General features: G+C 54.6%; 1 protein-coding gene and 1 pseudogene across 1 annotated transcript in view; both read left to right on the forward strand.

Moving 5' to 3' along the window:
* Window positions 1–24,310, forward strand: part of NTN1 (netrin 1) — a 171,305-nt gene that overhangs the window by 88,417 nt on the left and 58,578 nt on the right. Inside the window, exon 3 of the mRNA XM_025428389.3 lies at window positions 20,538–20,726. Coding sequence (XP_025284174.1) covers window positions 20,538–20,726 — 189 coding nt within the window. The remainder of the gene's footprint in view (window positions 1–20,537; window positions 20,727–24,310) is intronic.
* LOC112647379 (MICOS complex subunit MIC26-like) lies at window positions 16,924–20,163 on the forward strand (annotated as a pseudogene).

A 24,310-nucleotide genomic window follows, 5' to 3' on the forward strand; every position in this document is an offset into this window, starting at 1 on the left:
GGAGTGAACAGATGGGTGGGTGGGCTGGGAGCACTGCTAGCAGTGGAGGAGACTTACTGTGACAGCAGTAGGGAGAGGGAGGAGGTTGTAAGGAGCCTCGAATGCCAAGCTAAGGAGTCCAGGTGCGTCCTTTGGGCTCTCTGGAACCCAGGCATGTTGGTGGAGACACTCGGGATCCGTCGATCGAGCAGTGGCATGGGTGCCAAGGAAGGAGTGTGGGGCAGGGTCCTTCGTGGGCAGGGAATGGGCAGAAAACGAGGGCACGAGGAGGCCCTAGTGGCGGCCTTGAGGTCTTGGACCTGCTACCCACATGTATCTGCCTCCCCTGGGACAGCACATTGAGGAAAATTGGTATCCCCCAAAGCCTGGCTTCAGAGTCAGGTGTGGCCTTCCCCGGCGGGGGCCAGGTGGAGAGCTGGCTAGGGCCTCCCGGATTTCGGTCCCAGGAGAGATGGCCCATGCCACCCCTCGGGGCTCCAGGATCCCGCTGACTCGGTCACTGTCCTGGATGCATGATCAATCCCCCCACCCTCATCTTCCAGTGTTGGCCAGGAGCCTCCTGTGAGCCCTGCACACGCCTGTGTCCAGCAAGGGAGTAGGAAAGAAAGAAGACGTGGTCCTTGTGCTCAAGAACTAGCTATAACCACAGAGTCCATGGAACTTAAATTTTTGGACCATGACACATGGTAGAAATACATTTGCCATAGATGAATCATGACCTCACACGTCTGTCTGTCCATCATCTGTCCGTCCATCTGTCCCTCCATCCAAGTTTCACATACCTTTGCTACACATAACCCATCACAATATCCTTTAAACCTCCTTTTTTTTTTTTTTTTCTTTTTGAATGCTGTCCCGGAACCCATGACCCCCATCCTGTGACCTGCTAACAGGTGGGTGGTTCCCTTCTGCTGGTTAAACACCAGCCACCCTGGGGAGTTGAAGCCAACATGCTGACCCCAGATAGCAGGCGATCTGGGACAACGTGCCCTGGGTCAGCAGGAAAGCAGGGGTCATCACGTGAACAGAGGTGGAGAACCGGGGTCAGCGAAGGGGAGGGCCCTCTGCCCTGCTGGCCCCATGTCACCCAGCTGCGTGTCCCCACGCCTGCTCCCGGCTGTGTGGCAAACAGGTACCCTGCCTCTGGAAGCCATAGGAACAAAGGGTGGCATGAAATAGTTTTAAAAATCGAACAAACAAAAACGGAAATGGCAACAAAAGCACTGCTGGGCTGGCAGGAGAAGGAAGGCATCTGTGGAGGCTCCCAGGAGGGGGCTTTTGGAGGTGAGCAAGCCTGGGGGCTGTAGCTGGCTCTGTGCGGGAGGCTGTCTGTCCAGCCCTGGCTGCCCGGAGCCCCGGCGCTGCAGGACACGGACCAGGGACAAATGTAGGAGGTCTGGCAGGAGACAACCACATAAAACCTAGACCTCCTTGGGGGAGGGGGAACACGGCTTGCACTCTGGGGGCAGAGCCAGGGCCCCAGGGGGGAAGACATTCCCTTCTGGGAATTCATAGCCAGAGCAATGTGTGGACCGGTCAGAGCCCAGATCCGGGACCCCTGTGCAGGTCAAGGAGGGTGATGACGCAGACTTAAGGAAGCAGGCCGAGAGATCTGGGCAACATTTGGGAATTTAAGAATAAACAAGACTGGGGTGCCTGGGTGGCTCAGTGGTTGAGCTTCTGCCTTAGGCTCAAGTCGTGATCCCGGGGTCCTGGGATCGAGTCCCACATCGGGCTCTCTGCAGGGAGCCTGCTTCTCTCTCTTCTGTCTCTGCCTCTCTGTGTCTCTCATGAATAAATAAATAAAATCTTAAAAAAAAAAAAAGAATAAATAGAACTTGCGACTTGGTGATGGGAGGATGATGGGAGGTAGGAGGAGGAGGCAGAAGGTGACAAGGGTGACTTCTCTGTGTCCTGCCTGCACTTGCTGGCAGATTCCCTGGAAGACAGCTGGGCTGGGGCCCCTGGGAGAGGGGACATATGTGTCAGAAGCTCAGAGAGGATTTCTAGAGATGGAGAAGGGTAATTGGCTTGGGTGAGGTTATCAAGGAGGACAGTCCAGTGAGAGGAGAGAAGCCTGGCTTGTCCTTGGAACTCCGGCTCTGATGAGGTCAAGCCTGGAGGGGAGACAGGGCCTGAGGGGGAGCCACGGACGGGCCGGCAGGCGTGATCATGGGCATTGGTGGGGTTTGGAGCTTGGAGGCTGTGGGTGGCCTTAGCCTGGTGTTCCGTGGGACAGTGGGATGGAGCAGGGGAGTGGGGTGGCTGGGGTGAGCTGGAGGGGAGGTGCTGGGGAGCAGAGTAGGGAAGGCTGGAGAGCTGGATGGAGGGCTTTTAAAGAGAGGGTTGCTGGGCACCTGGGGGGCTCGGTCGGTGAAGTGTCTGCCTTCAGCTCAGGTCGTGATCTCGGGGTCCTGAGATTGAGTCCCTGCATTGGGCTCCCTGCTTAGCGGGGAGCTCGCTTCTCCGTCTCCTTCTGCTGCTTCCCTCTCCTTGTGCTCTCTCTCTTGCTCTCTCTCTCTCTCTCAAATAAATAAATCTAAAAAACAAACAAAAAAAGAGGAGATGAAAGGGGTCGAAGGGAGAGGCCGGGTATCTGAAGAGAGGGGATGGGGGGATGCTGGGCTTCCTGAGGAGGCACAGGGGTGAGGTCAGAACCCCGTGGCTGGAGGGGTGGGTAGGGGGGAGGATGGGGCGGCCTGTGAAGGTGGCTTCGAGGTGGGAGCACCAGGACGGAGGAGCTCTTGTCTCCTCTGAGAAGTAGGAGGATGAGGCCATAGACTGCAAAGGTGTAGAGGTGAGGAGGGGGGTGGTGGGCCTCGGGGTTTATAGAGAGTGTGGGTGCTTGACAGGAGTGGGGCAGGGAGTCGTTCAGGGAGTGGGAGGCAGGGGGCACAGGTCTTGACTTGGCAGACGTTCCTGGGACCCTGTGTCCTAGGTCCCGGGGGGTAGAGCAGGGGACGATGGGGACACAAAAATAAATCCCTGCCCTCAGGAGCTTCCATTCTGGATTGGGGGAGTCAGGGCACTAGATGAGAGCGTGTGTGAAGTCTGTGTCCACTGTAAGATGACACTACAGGCCAAACTCCTAGAAGCCACTACAGATGGAGCAGGGGCCTGGGAGGGCCGGCCATGAGCTTGGGGTGCTGGGGGCGGGGTGGCCAGGGCAGGCCCCCCAGGGCAGGGACCGTGAGCACTGAGCCACTGGTGAGCTGTGGCTGTCTGGAGTGGGTTGCTGGTGGCCACGGATTTATAGGGTGCCCCTTTTCCCTGTGGTGTGACTTTTCCAGGAGGGCCAGAGCAGAGGGGAGAGGAGGCGGTTGTGCCCATGAAGGGGAGCCCTCACAGCCCCCCCGGGATCCCTGGCTGACTTGTTCAGGTAGATGCTGGTGGACCCGAGCTGGTGGCAGATGCTCAACCACTGAGCCACCCAGCTGCCTCTTTGGCATCGTTCTTGACTCTGGTCTCGGTGGTGTCGTTCTGGAAAGGAAAGATGGTCACAGTGAGAGTCCCTTAAATAAAGCCACGCCGGGCCAGGGCTGGAACAGTAGCACCTTAAACCTCGGGGGCCTTAGAGATGCACTGGCCCCACAGGGACTGAGTCTCAGGAGGCCCAGGGTCACCCCTGCAGTGACCCTGTCTGTGCCATTCCTCTGGGACGAGCATCCTGAGCATGTTGCTGTGTGCTTTTGAACCTGTCTGCCTGTGAGGGACCCAGCCTCGTGTCCCCTGCATGCAGGAGACTTTCCGGGCACCTGTGTGGTCACAATGATGGCAGTAACTTTGGTCACTGGCTCCATGTTCGCTGCTGGGACAGATGGACATCATGATGCCCCCTTTCCCCCTGTTTCCAGGTTAGGGAACCAAGGCATAGAGAGGTTCGTGGGCACAGCCAAGGTCAAGTACACCATGCTGGTGTGACAGGCGGGATTTGAACATAGGCACCTGGCTTGAGGCTCACCTTCTTCACCAAGTTCTCCAAGCCTTATCTCATCTGACCGGGGGTGCTCCTAATTCCTGCTCCTTGACGTACAGGCCGAGCGGCCGCGTGCTGGGGCTGCATCGCACAGGTGCCAGCTCTCAGCAGGGCCCCGAAGCCGGCCTCAGCGTCTCCCTCCTGCCTCAGTGGCGTTTGCTAGTGGAGCAGCCGTGAAACCTCGTCCCCTCGCCCAACTGCAGCCCTAATGGATCCCGTGATGGCAGCTTGTTTGCATTTGTGGAGTTAATTGGTTTTCCAGACAGAACCACAGACCAGCGTGTCCCTGCCTCTTGCCCAGCGTGCACTCCCACCCCCGGGGGGCCTGACGGCCAGCCGCCCAGCCCAGCCTTCCCGGGTCCCAGGGCGGGCCAGGGGGTGGGGGCGGAACGAAGCGACTCCTGACCACGACAAGACATGAGAGGCAGGGCAGTGAGGACGGTGGTGCCCCCCCATCTCCCCCCCCCCCCCCCCCCCCCCCCCCCCCCCGCCCTAGGCCGGCCGGGCTCCTGGCTCCCCGGCTGGGGCAGGCGCATGAAATCCGAACTCTGGAGGGAAATTTACTGCACAATAAAGAAAGAATGGCCTGCTTTGGGGACAATTAAAGCCACATTACTGTGGAATTATGGAGGGCGCCCAGGGAATTAGGCAAATCCAAAGCAGCCAGAAGCACCAAGGCCAAGAAATGTGGGGCGTTCACACGCGGCGCCCCCTCCACTATCCCCCCTCCCCCAGTCCTTGTACAAGGAACCTATCTGATTCCCAAACTCCCTAATTTTAGGGCAAGAGAAAAGCATTTCCAAAGACTTCACCTGAGGGGTAGTGTGGTTGTAAAACGACCCCTGTCCAGCTCCACTTGTGCCTTAAATAGTTCTGTTCTGGTTTCAAAGCCATCCGAGTCACCGTGGAGGTCCAGAGGGAAGGGCTGAGACTCACCGTTTGCAGCCGGGAGCCGAGGAAGGTGCCAGAAGACACGGAGCCAGAGCCGAGCAGGGGCCAGGTGGGCTCCACCCAGGGCCTTGATGTCCTTGCCTAGAGAATGGGCTGTTTGTGAGGCTGTCCAACGGACAAAGCATATAAAATCAAGCCTCCTTATTCTCCATCTCTTTTATTTTATGGCCTCTTCTGGTGGAGATGAGAGGAAAAGCCATACAGCGTGAGGCATTCGGAGGAGTGAATGTGGAGCTTCATCCCTGCCTCCTGTCCCCCCCTTCGCGGAGAGGATGGGGACAATGACATGCTTCTGTGGTCACTAGCTGGCTTCAGGGGCCGGGGGACCCTTCCAGAGGCCTCCGCACCTTTCACGCACATCCCTCACTCCCAGACCATGGCACACCTTGCCTGGCCAGCCATGGCTCACGGGTGGGAAGCAGCTGAGTGAGGTCCAACCTCAGGAGAGATTGTGGTGTCTGGCACTCACCTGGGGGCACTGACCTGGCCCCCGGCAGGTCACCTGTCCCTGCGGTCCTGTGGGTCCAGGTGGCCAAGAGGCACCTGCTTCATCCATGAGGACTGCCTCCTGGCCTCTGCTCCCACCGCTTGCACACCTTCTCCTGCAGACCATGGCCGGCACTTGCCAGGTCCTCTCTTCTGTAGAACTGCAAGTCCGTCACATCTCTGTATTCATCAGGCTTTAGAAGGAAGTCCCTGTCACATCGGGGTGAGGTCTCAGGTAGGAGAGAGTCGTGCGTACCAAACCTGGGCATGCAGTTCTGGAGCAAGCAGCAAAGTGAGTGTAGCCGTCTCCTGCAGCCGGGTTGGAGACCTCAGGCGTCTTTTTTTTTTTTTTTTTTTTTTTAAGACTTTGTTTATTTGTTTGAGAGAGAGTGCTTGAGCACAAGCAGGGAGAGGGACAGAGGGAGAGGGAGAAGCAGGCTCCCCCTTGAGCAGGGAGCCCGACCCGAGGCTCCGTCCCAGGACCCTGAGATCATGACCTGAGCTGAAGGCAGATGCTTCACCAACTGAGCCATCCAGGGGTCTTTAGACATATCTAGTGGACCCTCAGCAGCCCTGCCATCTGGGCGCAGAGACAGAGCTCCGTGACAGAGTCTCTCTGGTTGTTAGAGAGGGAGGTGTTGAACCCTGCCATTGGCACTCTGAACAATTTGGAGAAAGAGGGTAAAGGGGTTGTTCAGGAAAGGACCCTTCTCTTTCCCACAAGGCCCAGTCCCTTGTTTGGTTCTTACCTGGGAGCTTCAGCCTGACAGAGCCAGCAAGCCACTGGGGAGGCTCAGCGTCCTAAATCCAGGGGAGATGTTCAAAGTGCTCAGCAGCCAGTACTTCCTGGCACCAACCATCATGGAGCTTCCAGCCACACATGACTGTGTTGGGCCATTTCTATGAAAGATCCGTCTGCCCTAAAGCCTTTGGAAACCCTGAAAGAGTGGCTGCTTTTTTTTGTTTTGTTTTTTTAGCTAAGCCCCCTCCATCCCACTGTCACTGCACTGGTCTGAAAGCCCTGGCGGAGGATGCTTGGCGGCCGAGGCATCATCTGCCGGTGAGGAGGAGGTGACAGCAGTTCCCAGGGCCATTTCCCCCTAAATAACTAGGACATCATTCCAGAAGGACCATAGGGTTTGTTTTCTGCAGATAAATCCCCCACATTCGCCTCCTTCCGTGGTCTCCTTCAGACATGCACCCCCACCCCCAAGGACACAGAGTCAGCCACCGACTGGAAGGTTTCTCAGGACACCCCTTCTACCAATGCGTGTTTAAGAATGGTGGCCAAGGGCAGCCTGGGTGGCTCAGTGGTTTAGTGCCCCCTTCAGCCCAGGGCCTGATCCTGGAGACCCGGGATCGAGTCTCATGTCAGGCTCCCTGCATGGAGCCTGCTTCTCCCTCTGCCTGTGTCTCTGCCTCTCTCTCTCTCTCTCTCTCTCTCTCTCTCTGTCTCTCATGAATAAATAAATAAAATCTTAAAAAAAAAAAAAAAAAAGAATGATGGCCAAGCTGGTCCTAGCCTAAAACCTGGAAGGATCTCCCAGCCCAGAGGTGGAACAGTGTCTCCTCCACGGGTAAGGTTGGCAGCCTCCTCCTGCCTCCTCCTCAGAGCTAGAATCTCCTGTACTACGTCTCTCTACTCGGATCACTCTCTTTGGGGGGTTCCCCCCTATTCTTGGCCAGTTAGAATCTGCCATTCCTTGTCATTCCCTCTGTTCTGTGGTTGGCCACCTGCATTCTTCAGTGACATAATGCTTAATCAGAGCCTTTAAATTGTGGCCTCATGAACACTTTGCCGGTATCCAAATAAATGATACCTGCTGGTTTGGTTAAGATAATTGGATTCAGGGTTGAGGTGCAGAGTTATTGGTCTACTGCACTGCAAAGCTTGTCCTGATGGAAGTGGGTAGAGAGTTTGGGTCATTCTGATCATAATTGCCTTCCTCCCCCTGTTTCTCCCTGAATGCAGTGTGGTTCCATGTGGGATCCTCGCACGTGAAATTTTTGGGTATCCTGGGGAACAGCGAGCCCCCCGTAAAGCCTGATGGGGGGCAGAGAGGTGGCCTGTCCGCTCAGCACGGATGGTGATGTCTATGGCCAGGAGGACGCTTTGGGGGTCATCAGATGGGCCAGGTCTTCCCCTTCTTTCACATCTCTGCGTGGCCTCCCACATGTGACCTCTGTTCTCATGGAGCAGATGCAGAAAGGAAAGTGATTGAGAAAAGGCAGGCTGGCATTGACCAAACAGAAAAGCCTGAGCAGGACTCTTTCCTCCTGCTGCTGCTGGAGCATGGGGACCCCCCCCCCCCCCCTCCACCCTCTGGTGGGACTCCACAGTACCCAGAAGATCACAGCTGCCTTTGATTTAAAAAAAAAAAAAGTCAGTTATGTAAAAGTCACACATTTTAGGCAAAGCACACATCTGATGGGGATCTGGAAGGTGCCAGAGATAGGATGGCCTTGCAACACTTGGGGCACACTTTCGCCAAAAAGTCTTTGTTGAAATTCCAACGTAACTGGGCATCCCGGATATTTATTTGCTGAATCTGGCAACCCTTGTGGGTAGAGTGCATTTGGTGTTGACCCGGAGTGACCGCTCCCCACCCCCTCCCACCGAGCCCAGAGGAAGGAGAGCCTGTCCCTATCCAAGGGCAGGGAGTCCTGTGTGCTGTGTCAGATCCCTGGAGCAGTTTGGGCTGCAGGTTAGGCTGGTCTCCAGAGCTTCCAGCCCGAGTCAGAGCTGAGATAAATAACAGGCCCAGCACAGGGAGGACGCTGCCTGTGTGGGTCAGCAGTGATGGGAATGGGAAAGGTGTCCTGGGAATCCAGTGTTTTTCTGCTGGTGTCATGGGGGCAGACTCCACTGCAAGTCATTAAACCTCCTTCGCTGCCAGGCTCTCCCACGGCCGCTGGAGTCCAGCCTCGCATCTCCAGCCCAGCATGTGCCAGATCCGGTGATGGGACCCATTACGGATGGGAAATGACTCCAGAGAGCCAGGGGCCAGGCTTGGCCGGCACGGCTGGCAAATCAGCCCTCCTGTGTCCGGTTAATAAAGCACAGGGAGTGTGTGTGCCACCTCTGGGGAAGCGGGCTTGGAAGAAAGCCCCTTCCGGGCAGGGTGGACAAGCCACAAGGCAAAGAGGATTTCATGGCAACTTTAGCTGCTGGGGTGGGGGGCAAAGGGAGGAAGCTTTGCTCAGACAACCTAGCTTGACTTCTTTGAAACTTCTCGGCCTTTGGGGATGCGTTCCAGCAGCAGCCAAGGGGGTTTATCAAGCTCCATCCTGCCCAAGGCCATGCCACTCTCGCGTGCTGGAGGTCTGGAAAGAGCCCTGAATTAGGAGTGCCCCTAACTAGTTCCAGGGCCTTGGCAAAGTCTCTATGCCGGTTGGGGCTGCATTTTTCTCATCCCTTCGACAAGAGGGGGAAACTAGGAAAAGTTGAAAGCCCGCACCAGCTCCAAGATCCTGCTTTTTGCCGTTGGGGGACAAGAGCCCCTTTCGTTGTTTGGCTGATAGATCTTGTGTGAGGATGGGGTGGGGGTGTTCATACAGGTCCCACTGCAAGGAAACATCAAGAGCCTCTAGTCTCTGGACCTCTGCTTGGCAACCAGTAGTACCCTTGAGGGCAACAGAGTTTGCATTTTGTAGTCAGTGGGCTGCCCCCCCAGAAGATTCCAAAATGGGCCCAGAAGGTTCCGGAACAGGGCAGCAATGAGGTGAGCGGAGCTTGAAGGGGGATTTGGGCAGGAGGGCCATTGGAGTGGGGAATGCCACACAGTGGGCCAGGGCTAGAGTCCCCCGCTGCCCCAGGGGAGGTGACAGGACAGGGCCCCCTCCGCCCAGCTGCCTGGGGTGGGGCTCTGAAATGGCCTGGGGAGGGAGGATCTGAGGAAGGAGGGCCGCAGACAAAGAATTGATGACTGCTCTGGGCTCACCAAAGCCTTCCCGGCATTTCCTCCACGGAGAGGGGGCCTACCCGCCAGCGGAGAGGAGGATGTTTGTGCAGCAGGAACCCTGAGTTATGTGCGCCTTTAGCGGCAAAGGCCTGGGCAGTGCAAGGAGCTACGGCGTCAAAGCCTGAGGGAGGCACGGCAGCCAAAAAACGGGCAGAGGGAAGAAAACACTCCGATGTTTACAGAGAGAAGTCAGTGGAAAAAGTGACGGCAAGGTCAAGCCAATTCGGGGGGTGGCCCTGCTCAGTGGACCGAGGAGAGGCTGGTGGCCCCAGCAGGCATGGCTGTGCATGGGGGACAGCGGGGCACTGACCCAGGTACTCCTGACCCTGCCTGCGGTCCTGCCCAGCCCCGGTTCCCCCACCACCCGATCAGCCTGACATCGGGGCGCCTACCTGTGCCCCTCACCCCAGGATCGCCCCCTCTCCCTTCCTGGCTAGAGTTCACTTTTGGGCTAGGAGACTGGACGAGCCCCACAGACCTCAATCCGTCCCCCACTCCCCGTCTGTCCTCCAGCAGCCTGAGGGTCCGGCTGGGTGGGGGGACGGCTCCCAGCCGCTCTTTTGTCTCACATGCTTTCCCAAGCCCCACAGGTGTGAAGAGCTTGTTACCCTACTGTTTGTTCAGCCCTACGAGTGGCCTGAAGGACTGTTGACAGAGGGCCTCTTTGTGTGCAGACCCGGCTAAAGCTCTCTAAGCCCTCGGCAAACACAGGCCACTTATCTCCCAGGACTTTATCAGAAACCATCTAAAGCCCGCCGTGGCTGCTGGGAACTCTGGCCTCCTTGACTGTCGCTGTTTGAGGGGGGCATAGTGGGGAGGAAGGACACCCGGTTTCCCACTCCATTTTTATGGCTCATTTTTCTGACCATCCTTGATCCACCTCTTGTAGATTCTGTGTCTGATATCAGAGATAAAGCGTAGGTCTGGGGGGGTCAGAGATTGTTTTCAAGTTGGAGCCTTTTTTTTTTTTTTTTTTTTAATCATGCTGTGGATCTGCAGGCCTTCTGTCCACTGAGAGGAGACACATTAGAGAGACTTAGGGGTGGAGTAGTCAGGGCTCCCCCTCTACCGACCCGTGAGAACGTGACTTCGGGGTTGGGGGGCTCCAGGGCCCACCAGCCAAGTTCCCCGATGCTAACCAACCACCAAGCCCTCTCCGACCCCTATGTGCCCAAAAGTGGATTCCTTCTGTTCCTCTGCCCAATACCCCGATGAGTGCCCCTGCCATCCCCTCTCCTTCTGGAAGACGCAGGTCACCACGGTCCTGTCATCTGCTCCCCGACTGAAGAACCCCATCGCCTCCGCCTCGAGCAGGTGGAAGCCACAGGATGCCCAGCTGGGTAGCAGGACAGACCCTCTTGCCCCACTGACAACCTACCTACTGAATCAGAAGTTTTCAGGGCTGGGGCTCAGCCATTTGTGCTTTCATAGGCAATGTGACTTTATGCACCCACGTTTGAGAACCATCACGTGTCAGAGGGCTTGGCAGGGTGGTGAGTTAGCGGCTCCTTGAATTGCCAACCGGAGCTCCAGAGAAGGAGGAAGGGGCATAGTCCTGAGACCTCCCCAGGACACAACTGTCAACCCTCTAGCAGCTGTGCTTCCCGACTCAGAAGCTGGCACGTCAAAGGGGCTCCGTTCACATTTGTTGAAAGAAGAAACAAACCGGTGATCCTCCAGAAGGAGGTCCTGTTGGGGATTCCGGGAGCAAACCAGCCACCCTGCAGAAGGAGGTCCTGATGGGGATGCTGGGAGTGAAGCAGCCACCCTGCAGAGGATGGTCCTGATGGGGATGCCAGTGTGGCCCCAAATCCTGCTTTGAGGGGCCACGTCTTCTGTCACGTGTCCCCTGGAACCCCAGGGGTTCCCGCAGAACGCCCTGGCTTCACTTGGGCTCTATCACACCTGGCATGGATTCTTCACTCCTTTTCAGACAAGCGAATTGTCCAGTTCTCCTGGTCATGCCTCGGCGATGCTTTCCAACAGCCTTTAAGTTAAAAGTGACACAAGTCAGCCCTCGGATGATCCCAAACCTGAGGACCTTGACTGGCACCAAGCTGCTCATGCGTGATGGGGCTTCTAAGTCTCTTAGCAGTTGCCCAATCTATTTGGCTCACCCCGGCCCATCACCGCTTGTAGCGTCTGGCCAGTTTACACCTCTGGTGACGGGCTTTAAGCCCCGCATTTGGGGGATAAGCTGACAGTGGCAGGGGCCTGGAGCAGACATGTTCGTGCCAGGTAGCAGCACTGACTCTGCGAGGGGTGTGTGTGTGGGGGGTAACCAGGTCCGTCCTGCTCGCTGTGGCCTCTGCAGCACCTTGCCTCAGGGCTGGAACACAGTAGCTGCTTGGGCAATATCTGTTGAATGAAAAAACAAATCCCTGAGCTACCACACTTGGCATCAATAAAGTGAATCGATTTTTCCTAAATGTATCTGGGGGTTAGGTTATTGCTTTTCTGCCCAACTCACCTGAAGGGCAGGCATGAGAGGGTCCAGACCCCAGAAATGCTTGGACCAGTCCCGCCTCGCTCTGGACCCCCTCCAGGAAGGAGCCCTTGGGGACCCTGCTATGAGTGTCTCCCCCACCCAGTGCAGGCAGGAGCCAGGTGTGTGGAGCGGTGACTGCCTGTCCTGGACACCTCAGTTCAAGAAACTGTGATCTGGGCTCAGACCACAGGCCACAGAGGGCGGAAAGTGTACGATTTATAAACAAGCGTCAAACCCCTTTTAAATAAATAGGAAACCAAATAGAGTAGCAATGGAACAGATAAAAGGATATACCAGCTGCCTCGAACTCTTAAAAATAACTCAAAATATTTGCATCATTTGGAAACCAGTCGTCCAAAGAGTAGTTCCTTTCGAAACCAGACCTCTGCCCGCTTCCCAGCCGCGAGCTCTGCCCACCGTCTCCCTGCGGGCTCCCTCTCCGGGGAGTGGCTCATGCCCTGACCCATTTCTTTGGGTTTAGTTCCCTGTCTGCTCACTGATGCCAGCTCTGTGGACAAGCAGCAGCAGCAGCAGGACCTGGGAGCTTTCCAGAATGCAGATTCCCAGGCCCACCCCAGACCTCCTGAAGCCAAATCTGCATTTGAACTGACTGCCCCCCCCCCACCCCTGCCCTAGCAGGTGGCATATGGAGCAGCACTGGCCAGCAGGAATACTCCATCTGCGTCCAGTTGTCTTCTCAGATCCTGCCCTGTCCACCGGTCCCCAGAGGGGCTGAGCAGAATCCTCTCCCTGATAGCCCATCCTTACCGCCAGCAGGACACTTGGACATTCCTGATGGATTTCCTGCGCAGCTGCTAGACTGTTGTCCCTCTGGCCTCTGAGGCTGGAGCTCTCTGAGAGCAGGCCTCTGCCCTGTTTGTGCTGTACCCCTGCCCTCAGCCAGCTCCCCATCCGTGCAAAGGCTCCAGCTAGCATCTGCTGAAGGAGCAAAGGTCTATCACCCCCGGGCCACGTTTGAATTTGCTCCTTAGAGAATGGCATGTTACAGGCCGCTGTAAAGGGGTACAAAAACCTCCCATGGGTGAGACCCTTACAATCTCTCTAACCCAGGCTTTCTCTCACTTGGCCTGGTAATTGCTGTGGGCAGCTGTTCTACGCCTGGTAGGACATGGAGCAGCATCCCTGGTCTCTGTCCCTTAGATGCCAGGAGCACCAACCCCAGTCATGACGACCAAAGATGTCTATAGACGTTGCCCGCTGTCTGCTTGGGGGGCAACACCCCGCCCACCGCTCCCCACCCAGAGAAGTTGCATACACTTTGCACACGCTAAGTGAATCTGGTGGTCCTACCCAGCAGCCACGGACAAAATCTGTGAAGGAACCATTGAGGGAGGCAGCACCTGCCTCCAACCTACAGATGCCTGTCATGCCCCAACCTGCCCCTGGGGCCTGGACGTGTAGAGATTTGTTGATAATTGTCGGAGATCTGAGGGCTGTGCTTCCCCTGGGATGGGTATCCCAGGACTGGGGACCGGTTTCTTGCGTACACAGCCTCCAGCTTGTGGACGATGCACAAGTGGGCCAGTTATTTTGGATAGTTTAGCTGCAGATCTGTAAATCTAAAATTCCTATGCTGGGGGCACCTGGGTGGCTCAGTGGGTTAAGCATCTGCCTTCAGCTCACGTTATGAACTCAGGGTCCTGGGATGGAGCCCTACGTCAAGGCTCTCTGCTTGGTAGGGAGTCTGCTTCTCCCTCTCCCTCTGCTCCTTCCCCTGCTCTTTTGTGCTTTCTTTCTCTCTCTCGCTCTTTCAAATAATAAAATCCTTTTTAAAAAATTAAAAAATAAAATTCCTATTCTGCTAGAGCAATAATGTGGGGTCGCCTTCTCAGAAAAACTGCCCTAGGAGAAAAAAATTGAGAGCCATCCCCTGTGCTGGGAGAGCATAGGAGGGCCTGTGGCCCCAGCCCAGAGCTCTGAGGGGGCCCATTGTCAAATGACCTTGCTGTTCTGCTGAGAGCCTCTGAGCTATGTGAAATTTGGAGAACCCAGGGCCAGAGTCCCTGAGAGACAGGGCCAGGATACAGCTTAACAATATCTGCAGGATCCTTTCTGGGCCTGGGATATCCCAGGGGGACAGGGGCAGGTGGCATGGGCATTGGGAGTTAGTTTATGAAGGTCTTTCAGGAGAGGACCAACACTTGTTTTTGGTAAACTCCTCAAACCAATGGATGCAGAATCAGGCTGTATTGTGTGCAAGGTTCTCCTTGAGGTCCTGGGAGGAATCCAGGGCATCCTAGATGTGGATTTTTTCTACTTGAGCAGATGGAAGATAAATTGGTGAGTTAAAGCAGCAAGACAAGTTTTAAGTAGCTCAAAGCAACAATAAAAGAAATGTCACAAAACTGTGTCTTGTCAGAATGTGGTCTAGGCCCACCACATAATCCTCCATCTATCTTCTCTTTCTGCCCATGCACCCATCCATCCACCCACCCACCCACCTACATACCTATCCACCCCTGAATGCATGCATGCATCAATCAGTCCATCCATCCATGCATGTATCCATCCATCCATCTACCCATCCACCCACTCACATACCCACCTAACCATTCATCCATTCAACCATCCACTCATCCATCCATCCATCCACCCATCCAGCCATCCATCTACTCATCCATCCACTCATCCATTCATTCACCCATCCATCCACCCATCCATCCATCTATCCATCCTCCCACCTATTTATCCATTCACCTACTCAGCCATCCATCATCTGTCTTCTTTCTGACTTTCTCACTTTTTCTTTTTTGTACAATGAAAATGTATTAAGATCTGCTCTGGGCTGGAGGATATAAGGGCAAACGCTGCCCTGTACTCCAGGAACCAGCACGGTTCAGGAGAGCATTTATCCTACTTTATCTGAGAGCTTGCTTCCAAGAGCCCTCATCTGCCCCCTCCTTCCACCAGACAGGGAGCCCCTGGACAGTTGAGGAGTCATCATCCATCCCTGTCTGCCTCAGGGCCTATAGCAAAGGGGCTGGCATGTAGCTGGAATACTCAAGTGTGTGGTGACTTGAACTGGACTGGAGGGTGGTGAGGGTTTAGACAACCCAGGTTTGTGGGACAGGTTTGGAAAAACTTAAGGAATGGTGGTGACAAGCATATGTTAAAACAGGACTTAGAGGACCTCTTGATGGGACTGTCTCTGGGGCCCCTTTTCCCATCGGGTTTCAGGATGGGGAGATGGGGGGGTCTCCTGCTCCTACCTCCTTGCCCTGTGTTACGCCCCTGGTTCTGAAACGTAGCCACGCTTGATGTATCCTTGGGGATCCTCATATGGGAGCTGAAGGAGGGCATGGGGCTTGGGGTCCAGACTGGACCAGCCGTCTCTGGGTGGCTGGGGCCCCCGTGGACAGGATACAGTGCCTGTAGGACTCCCGGCCCTGACTCATAGACGTTCCTCAGAAGTTCTGCTGTCCCCTGCCCCCTTTTCCCCTGGGCTGACCTCTCTGTTCTCACAAAGCTACCCTTTCCTTCCCGCCTTGAAATCTGATAATGAAACTAATACCCAATATTTTTGCCTCCAAGAGAGGCAGGAGATAAACAGGAAGGCATGAGGGATTAAGGTGTCTTTTTGAGGAAGGGGCTGGGGCCCAGCTGGGAATGGGGTGACATCTCTGCATGGAGCCGAGGGACCCAGATGGGGGCTGCTTTGCCTGATGCATTTTTCCATTTGTGCAGAGAAAATAAAACACAGGGAAAAGAAAACAAGCCGTAAAATACTTTGCAGAAGCCTGAGCGTGGGCAATTGCCACTTGATGTTCCCTGACAGCTCCAAGAGGAGGCAGGAGGGAGGGGAGCCCTGCCTTTTGATGTTTGGCCTCTGAACTTTCTTTTGTGTGACGGTTGTTTGGGAAGAAGTTTTTATTGGTGTAAGGTGCATATGGAAGAGAGATATTACTCGGGGTTCCCCTTGGGGTAGGGAGGGTGGTTGCTGAGCTCCCAGGAGAGGCTCAGAGGTTCAGGCAGGCCCACTGGGGGTTTGGGGGACAGCTGGCACTGTCTTTACAGAGGAGGACACAGGATTAGCATTGGCCTCCAAGAAGGACCAGAAGATGCTGCTAGTGAGGCTTTTCCTGGTGCAAGAAAACCTTGAGGAAGCCAGACTTGGGTGATCTTCCCGGATCCCTGTCCCTGGGCAGGTGTGCCAGGTCCTGTGATTTCTGAGCCAGCAGGAAAGGTCTAGATTCTGTGCTATAGCCCCACTGTTCCTTCCAGTGATGTGGGTCCTTTCCTCTGGGGTGGTGGGCCAGGAGCCAGAAGACCTGTGTTCTAGTCCTGGACTCCCATTTATTGCCTTGGTGGTCCTGGGCTGGTAGGTCACTTAACCCTGAGCAGTCCGTAGCATCCTCTTCTGGCTGAGTGAGTCCAAAGGGACAGTGGATGTTGTATTCACGATGGTCCCTTGTGCTGATGGAAAGGCAAGGCTGAGCCACAGGCTGGAGGTGCTGAGGGACCGTTGATGAGGCTCTCAAGAATCATTTTCTGGCCTAATTTGCCTTCCAGTTGCTTCCAGACTCAGATGTGAACTGAACCTTTCCTTTTGTGGTCTCCACAGTGCTCCTGCTAAGCTATGTCCTTTTCTGCTTGTCAGCTGAGTGACTAACAGGAATGCCTCTAGCAAGAACAATCTAAAGAAACTTGTAACGTCAGAGAGAAAAATTAAAAGAGGCAAACGTATATTTTTTAATCATAAAAAGAGTAAATGAAAAAGAAGCTGGTGCAAATTTGTGCAGCTTGTGTGATAGAAGAGACACATAGTTTTTAACTCTTCGTATGTTAAGAGCATTAGGCATAAGAAAAAAAACCCACCTTATTTGAAAAGTGGGCAAGTGGCATGAACAGGCAATGCACAAAGAAAGAAAGAAAGAAAGAAAGAAAGAAAGAAAGAAAGAAAAGAAGAAAGGAAAGGAAGAAAAAGAAAGAAAGAAAGAAAGAAAGAAAGAAAGAAAGAAAGAAAGAAAGAAAGAAAGAAAAGAAAGAAAGAAAGAAAAAGAAGGAAAGAAAGAAAGAGAAAGAAAAAGAAAGAAAAAGAAAAACACATGAAGAAATGTCCAACCTCACTGGTCATCAAAGACACATAAATTAAAATCATGTGTGTGTGTGTGTGTGTGTGTGTGTGTTCCAGACGAATTGGCAGAGATGAAAAATAAAAGAGTACAGATAGCACATGGGTACTGTTGTTTTTTTGAAGGGTGTGGTGTGGCGAGACGGTAGCTCTCAGATCCCGCTGGAAGGGACTGGAAGCTAGGACTGCCTTTCTCCAGGGCAGTTTGGCAATCTGGATCCTGAGTTAAATGCGTGAGGATCCAAGTTACCCTAGGCACGCTGTCTTGAGAAACCCACAGGGCAGCAGCTGTCAGAGAGGAGCACATGTAGGCAAGTCTAAAGGTGTTACTGACATGTTGTTTGTAACAGTGACAAACCCGAAACAACCTAACTGCTCAGCCCCAGGGAGGTCCTGCTTCGAAATGCACCACTGGAGGGGCACCTGGGTGGCTCCGTGGTTGTGCATCTGCCTTTGGCTCAGGGCGTGATCCCGGGGTCCTGGGATTGAGTTCTGCATTGGGCTTCCCACAGGGAGTCTGGTTCTCCCTCTGCCTGTGTCTCTGCCTCTCTGTGTATCTCTCATGAATAAATAAATAAAATCTTAAAAAAAAAAAAAGAAATGCACCCACTAGGGTTTCCAAAGAGCCCCTTACAGATAGGTGTACAGGGATGACTGGACAGCTGTCCACAATCATGAAGAACCGTATCTGGCATTAAAGGATGCTCATCCTTCTGGGAAAATAGGCCACAAAGGGGGAGATGCACGAGTATGATCCATGTCCATGGGAAAGAATTATGTCACTCCACAACTGAGCAAATGTTAATTAAAGCCTGCAAGGGAAGACCCCTTGTTCACCGTGGTTGCTGGAAATCTAAGTGGTTTTTTTTTTTTTTTCACTTTTTTGCTTTTGTTTATCAAGTGTCTGGCACTAAGCATTTCTTTAGACATTACATAAAATGCAACTTGAAACACACTTAGCACAAAGGCAGTGCAAACCATGTTGAAGACTGAGCCAGAGTTATCCTGGCCATATGGAAGCCCGAGTTATCCTGGAGGTGGGAGCCCGCAGAAGCAGGTCACAGGCATCACGGGGGCCGAGTGGGATGCCCTGTGTGTCGGGGGAGGGTGGTGGGGAGATGAGTCAGGGACAGATGTTAAAGCCAAGGCGTGGGACCCCGCCGGAGCCACCTCTGCCAGTAACATGTTCAAGGTAATTCAGAGGTCTGTGGGGCCAGCCAGCCTGAGTCTGCTCACCTTTAAAGTCTGTGCGTCACCTAAAAGGGACTCACCTCACAAAACTTCTGTGAAGCTTAATGAGCTTTCACTCTACTCGGTTCCTCAGGGTCAATCTAAATATGTGGAGGAGCCAAGGACCCAGCTTGAAGAAAGCATTTCACATCTCCGACCTTATTGCGAGCCATATACAAGTTGGTGTCAGGAAATGTACTCACAAACAAAGCCCAAGATGCAGAGCTTGGTTCAATGGGGGTTAGACAGCTATGAATATCTCCAAAATGCACCACCTGGATTTTTTCCAAGACTTGGTGTTATTGGTTTTGCTGGCATTGTTGGACTTCTTTTGACTAGAGGGTCAAAAATAAAGAAGCTGGTGTAACCACCTGGGTTCATGGGACTAGCTGCCTCTCTTTATTATCCACAACAAGCCATCGTATTTGTCCAGCCAGGAAATGTGAAGAATTCACCTGGAAATAAGTAGAATGCTCCATGCTCTGCCCATTTTACTCAGTTATAGGTAAACATTGGAAACTCCATGCATTTTCTACAGAAAAATGGCAGAGAAGTCAGTACTGAATGTAGTAAATTGGCTTTCTTCTTCAGGAAAAACTATACCAGGCTTCTTTGTTATCTTGGGTGATACCATACTACCAGTGGACTAATCGGAAATGCTTTCACCTAGAGATAATGTCCAGCATTAGAACTCCTGGTTCTCATGTTGCTATTTATGTACATAATTAAAATTCTGAATTAAAAAAAAAATAAAGCCAAGGTGTGGAGGACAAGAAGGATGCAAGCAGATGAAGAGGAGGCTGGGGAGAAGAGGGTCCGGGGCCGGGGCGCAGAGGAGCATCCACAAAGCCACAGAGGGGGCAGGCCTGGGTGGGGGTCCTTGTGCATGGCATGCTTTAGAAACTGAAAAAATTGGGGACAGTTCAAGCATAAGAGCAAGGGTGGGGTGGCGGTGGGCAGAGCTAAGGAGAGGAGGTGGACAGAAGCAGAACCAGCTTATTCAGAGCCCCAAGGGCTGTGACAACCGATTTAGATTTTACCCAGAGGAGAAACGGGAGGGGCATCGAAAGACTTTCAGCTGTTGACGGACGGTCCTCAGATTGGAGCTCAGAACTCCTGCTCTGGTTGTGGGGTTGAGGCAGCCAGGAGGCCCAGCTCAGGCCATGGGCTGGAGAGGAGGGGGTGGATGTGGGCAAGGTGCCTCTGAGCCCACTGGAGGCCCTAGACCCGAAGCCGGAGTGTGCATTCAGGAGCCAGGGGCATAAGGCAGAGGGGGAGAGGGCGATGAGTCCTGAGGGGCATGAAGGGAACAAGACAGAGGGAAGCAGGAGGAAAAGCAGGTGAGAGGATGTCCAGAGTCCCCTTAATGGGCCCGAGGCCAGGTGTGTGACCAGTGTGCCATGGGGAGTTGCCCGAGGGGAAGGTGGGGAGAAAGCAGGTGCAGCAGCCTCCCCTCCCCAGCCCTCAGAGGGAGGCCTGTGGAGCAGCCTGGTGGCCAAAGCACAGGGGAGGGGGCCCTGGAAGCTGTGCACGACTCTGCCCCGACGCCCAAACAGAAGACATCAAGCTCTGGAGGCTTAGCCAACAGATTTCTCACGGTTCTGGAGGCTGGAAGTCTGAGGTCAAGGTGTCGGCGGGGTTAGTTTCTCCTGGGGCCTCGCTACTTGGCTTGCAGACCACCTTCCCTCTGTGTGTGTGCACTGCTGTGTGTGCAAGCTGCCTCTTATAAGGACTCCAGTCAGATGGGATGAAGGTCCTCCCCCACCCCCCAGCCCATGGCCTCATTTCCATGTAATCAACTCTGAAACCGTCAGTCTCCCAGTCCTGTTTTCAGTTGAGGGTCAGGGCCTGTGCGTGTGAAGGGGGGGGCAGCATTCGGGCCCTCCTAAGCAGGACCTGGGGGACCAGGGGGAGGCCAGCCCCACCTCCCAGCTTTGAGATGTGTGCCCGATGGGGTGGGGGCCGGCAGCTTATTGGATGGAAGAGAACAATCTCCCTATGGGGGAAGGGGGAGCTTCTGCTATGGTTTGGATACTGCTGGGATGGGTAGGTGCTTCTGGATGGAAACGGGGGGCCAAAGAGCAGCTCCCAGGGAAGGACTGTGGTCCAGCAGTGGGGCTGGGGATACTGGGGACAGTCCCTCCTGAGGTCCAACAGTGAAGCTGGGGGACACTGGGAACAGTCCCTCCTGAGGTCCAGCAGTGGAGCTGAGGACAGTCCTTCCTGAGGTCCAGCAGTGGAACTGAGGGGAGCTGGGGACAGTCCCTCCTGAGGTCCAGCAGTGGGGCCAGGGGGAGCTGGGGACAGTCCCTTCCTGCCCCTGCCCTGACACTTCTCCCTGCCTCCCTACAGCCTGTAACTGCAACCTGCATGCCCGGCGCTGCCGCTTCAACATGGAGCTGTACAAGCTGTCGGGGCGCAAGAGCGGGGGCGTCTGTCTCAACTGCCGCCACAACACTGCAGGCCGCCACTGCCACTACTGCAAGGAGGGCTACTACCGCGACATGGGCAAGCCCATCACCCACCGGAAGGCCTGCAAAGGTAGGCAGGGGCGGGGCCTCGAGAACACGGTCCTCCCGTCCTCTCCTCCATCCTGTCCTTGTCCACGCCACCTGCCTTGACCAAGCCTGTGTCACCTGTTCCCTTGTGCACACGCCCAGGCGTGCGCACGGCCTCCCTGGTATTTGGGGGTGCGAGTCCACAAACAAAGGGGCGATGGAGACGTGGCCCCACGGAGAAGAAAGGAGAAGGTGTGATCCCTTGTGAGGGTGCGCGGCCCCCGCCCCCCGCCCGGCTGCTCCGCCGGCACAGGTGTGCTGCATACCACAGGCCGGGGGTCACGTTCACCGGGGCTTACCAGCACAAAGGGCCCTCTTTTACCCAAACCGTGCGCGCAGACGTATTTCTTTGGATGTGTGTGCGCCCCTCCTGCCCCCCGGGGCCCCCCAGCCCCCCACCCCCAGCACTCACACAGACACGCACCATCCCGGTTGCAGTGAGGTCGGAGGCTTCGGGGGCAGGGTCTCTGAAGGAACATTTAATCCACCTGCAAATAACTTTCTTTCTTTGGACAAAAAAAAAAATTAAAGGGAGACTGGAGACTCTTTGCGTTCACCGGAGCGAGCACGAAATGTTTTAACTTTCTGCACTTGTGTTTTCTCCCCGACTCACAAAAATGAAGCAATGGTCAGATGACCCAGAGGAGCTGTTTGAAATGCCAGGGAGCTCTAATGCTGTTAGAGATGGGGGGCCGGGAGGGCCCCACCTTTGCTTTTGGGAATTCCAGGCTGTCTGGGCCTACAACTTGGGGCTTAGAGCCAGGGGCTTGCTGTGAGCATGGCTTCCCAAGAAGATATTTATCTCCAAGGCTCTTGGGCCACCATCCAGCATGATCTGAATTCGGACCCGTGTAGATCCTGACCTGGGCAAGACCCAACCCTTGTCAGGCTTAGGCTCAGATGAGCAGCTGTAGTCCAGAAACCCCTCTGTGGCCACTGCCTAGCTTTTGGATGAAGCCAGAGTATCTTTTTCTCCACAAATCTGCCAGACATCTGGCACTTGCACGCAGGACCACTTATGGGACTTGTGGGCCTCAGTTCAAAATGAAAACACACAAGATGAAAACACGAGGGGCTTCTTGATGGGAACTGCTGAGAATTTTTAAATGGCAGCAGGAAAGCCTTGACCTGGAACCTGCCGTTCTGAGCATCAGGCCCGTGAAGCCAGCCCTGCTGGTGGAGAGGATACTTTTCTCCAAAATAAAACAGGTTCATAAAACAGGTTCCCAGCCTGTCTTCTCCGGGAGGAATCACTTAGGTTCCACATGAACAGGGATGAATCAAGTGGCTCCCGAGACACAGGAAAGCTGTCTTCCCAGATCTGTGGACTTAAGGCTGCCTCTGGTGGTTGTCAAGAGAAGTTTACATCCCAAACCTGCTAATCAAGGTGAGACTTCCCCCAGGAGATGTTGAGCAGGGACCAACCGAGAAGGTGGCCTTGGGCAACAGGACCCAGAAACACCTACAAGTGGCAGGAAGGTGTGAGCAGGAGCTTGACCAGGGAGAGAGAGGGCTCTGGGTTTTCAGAGACCGTACTTGGAAGGTATCCAGCCCTTTTACAGAAGAAACCAAAGTCAAAGTCTTGTAAACAACTGGTTGCACGTAGCTTTCTTGGGGATTTGGCAAGGGAATTTTAATCAGCAGGGGCCACTCAGGTGGGAGGCTCTGTCCCCACAGTTGAGAGGATCTCAGCTGGGCGTGGAAGGGCAGTAGTCAGTCACGTACCATAAGAGCAGGAAAGGCATGTCCCCTAGAGAGGCAGGAGGGAGCAGGGACTTGGTCATCTTGCCATTCGTCACACCTCCCTCTCCTCTGTTGCTGCAAGGAAGCGCAAGAGCCACATGTGGCCTCTCATGGCTCAGGGTGAGATGTCAGGAAGCCTCGGGGCCCTGGGAACCTGCAGACTACCCTTCTGGGGGCCCTGCCACTCTGCTTAAGTGGCGTGGAGACACCCAGCTTCCTTTGCTGGTTTCCAGGAGGGACAGGTGCGGGCAGACAAGGGTGTGGTTCCATCTTACTATTTCCAACACTGGCTGGCCTTGGTGGCTCTGTCTTCCCTCCGAGCTTTGGGCAGCAGCTGTCCCCAGCCTTGGTGGGACCCTGAGAGAAGAGCCCAAGGAAGAGAGAGCTGTGAGGACAGATTCTGCTCGGAAGGACGTCTGTATAGTCCTACCAGGGAAATGTGGCAGGGGGGTAGTGGGACCAGGTACCTCCTGCCTGGCATGGAAAGAGAACGCTTCAAGGATCCTGACACCTGATTGGTGAGGAAAAACACTACTTGGCGGGTCCTGCTTCCTAATTGGTGAGAAAAACACTATGTGGCGGCCCCTGCATCCTGATTGGTAAGGAAAAACACTACCTGACTGATCTATTCTCTGGTTGATGAGCAAGAAGAATATGACCTAAAAGGTCCTGCCGTTTCTTTGGTGCAGAAAAGCATCTCTCAAAAAAAAAAGAAAAGCATCTCTCAGAAGTTCTAGATCGTTCCCTTCTGCTCTCTTTTTTCTGGTGTCAACTCCTCAGGGCATGTTGGAACTCTAGGGGACATTTCCCAGCAAATGGAGACCCTGAGATCTTGGGGGGCAGGTGAGGGTGGGAGTGGGGACTAGCTGCAGGAGGTCAGATGTCAGCAGAGGGCTGTGTACCCTTGAGGTCTTCAGACAGGAGTCTCTCTGTCCCCACCACCTCCACCGAGTCTGCCCATCTGAGTGGGTTGCAATCAGAGGCCTCTGAAGTCCTGGAGGCGTGCAGCCACCCCAGCCTCATGGGGCTAACCTCGGGGAGCTCCCTTGTAGCCTCCGATTGTGCACTTCTTTGCTCTGTTTTCTGAGGCATTTCACTGGGGAGCTGGGGCAACTGGCAGAGGCAATTCCTGACTCAAGACTGCAGGTGACCTGAGGGTACTTGGGAATGGCCACTGGGGTCCTCTTTACCCTTGACTTCCCAGGGCCTGGGAGGATCCCCAGGCAGGGGCCTGAGGCCACCCAGGTCCTGCTGGTGATTGGCTGGCTCCCTTTGGAGCAGGGGTGCGCCCAGACAAGAACTGCTTAGAGCAAAGGGCATTAGATTCCAAACGTTATTATGCAGTCCCCCCATTGGGGAAGTTTCATAGCAACAAATCGTTGGGTTCTTTCGCCCCTCCCCTGGTTTAGACCCAAACCGGGGCTGGCCAGGCTGGTGGACACAAAGGGCCGTAATAAACATGCCCAGGGAACAGGCGGCTGCACTCCGCGCCTATTCAGTGCAATTTCACAGCACTGGGAAGGCCTCATTATGGCGTGGGCCGCCGTCCTATACAAAGTCAGATGAGATGAATCTCTCCCTTTTCTCCGCAGAATGGGTTGTGAACGATCCTCGTCCTGGAATCTGTCAAAAGATAGGCGGTTTTGTTTACCATTTGTCTTCTTTATGGACTCCGGGGTGGGGGGTGGGTGAGGGGGGGCTCTTTCTCTTTGGAGCCGGCAGAGAAGACACTGCTGTTTGACCATTCCAGCCCTGTCTCTATTTGAGCGATATTAATTTATCATCTTCCCAAACCATCTGTGATGGATAAAGACGTTCTGGGCG

The sequence above is a fragment of the Canis lupus genome, chromosome 5, assembly GCF_003254725.2.
Source record: "Canis lupus dingo isolate Sandy chromosome 5, ASM325472v2, whole genome shotgun sequence".
NCBI classification, from domain to species: Eukaryota; Metazoa; Chordata; class Mammalia; order Carnivora; family Canidae; genus Canis; species Canis lupus.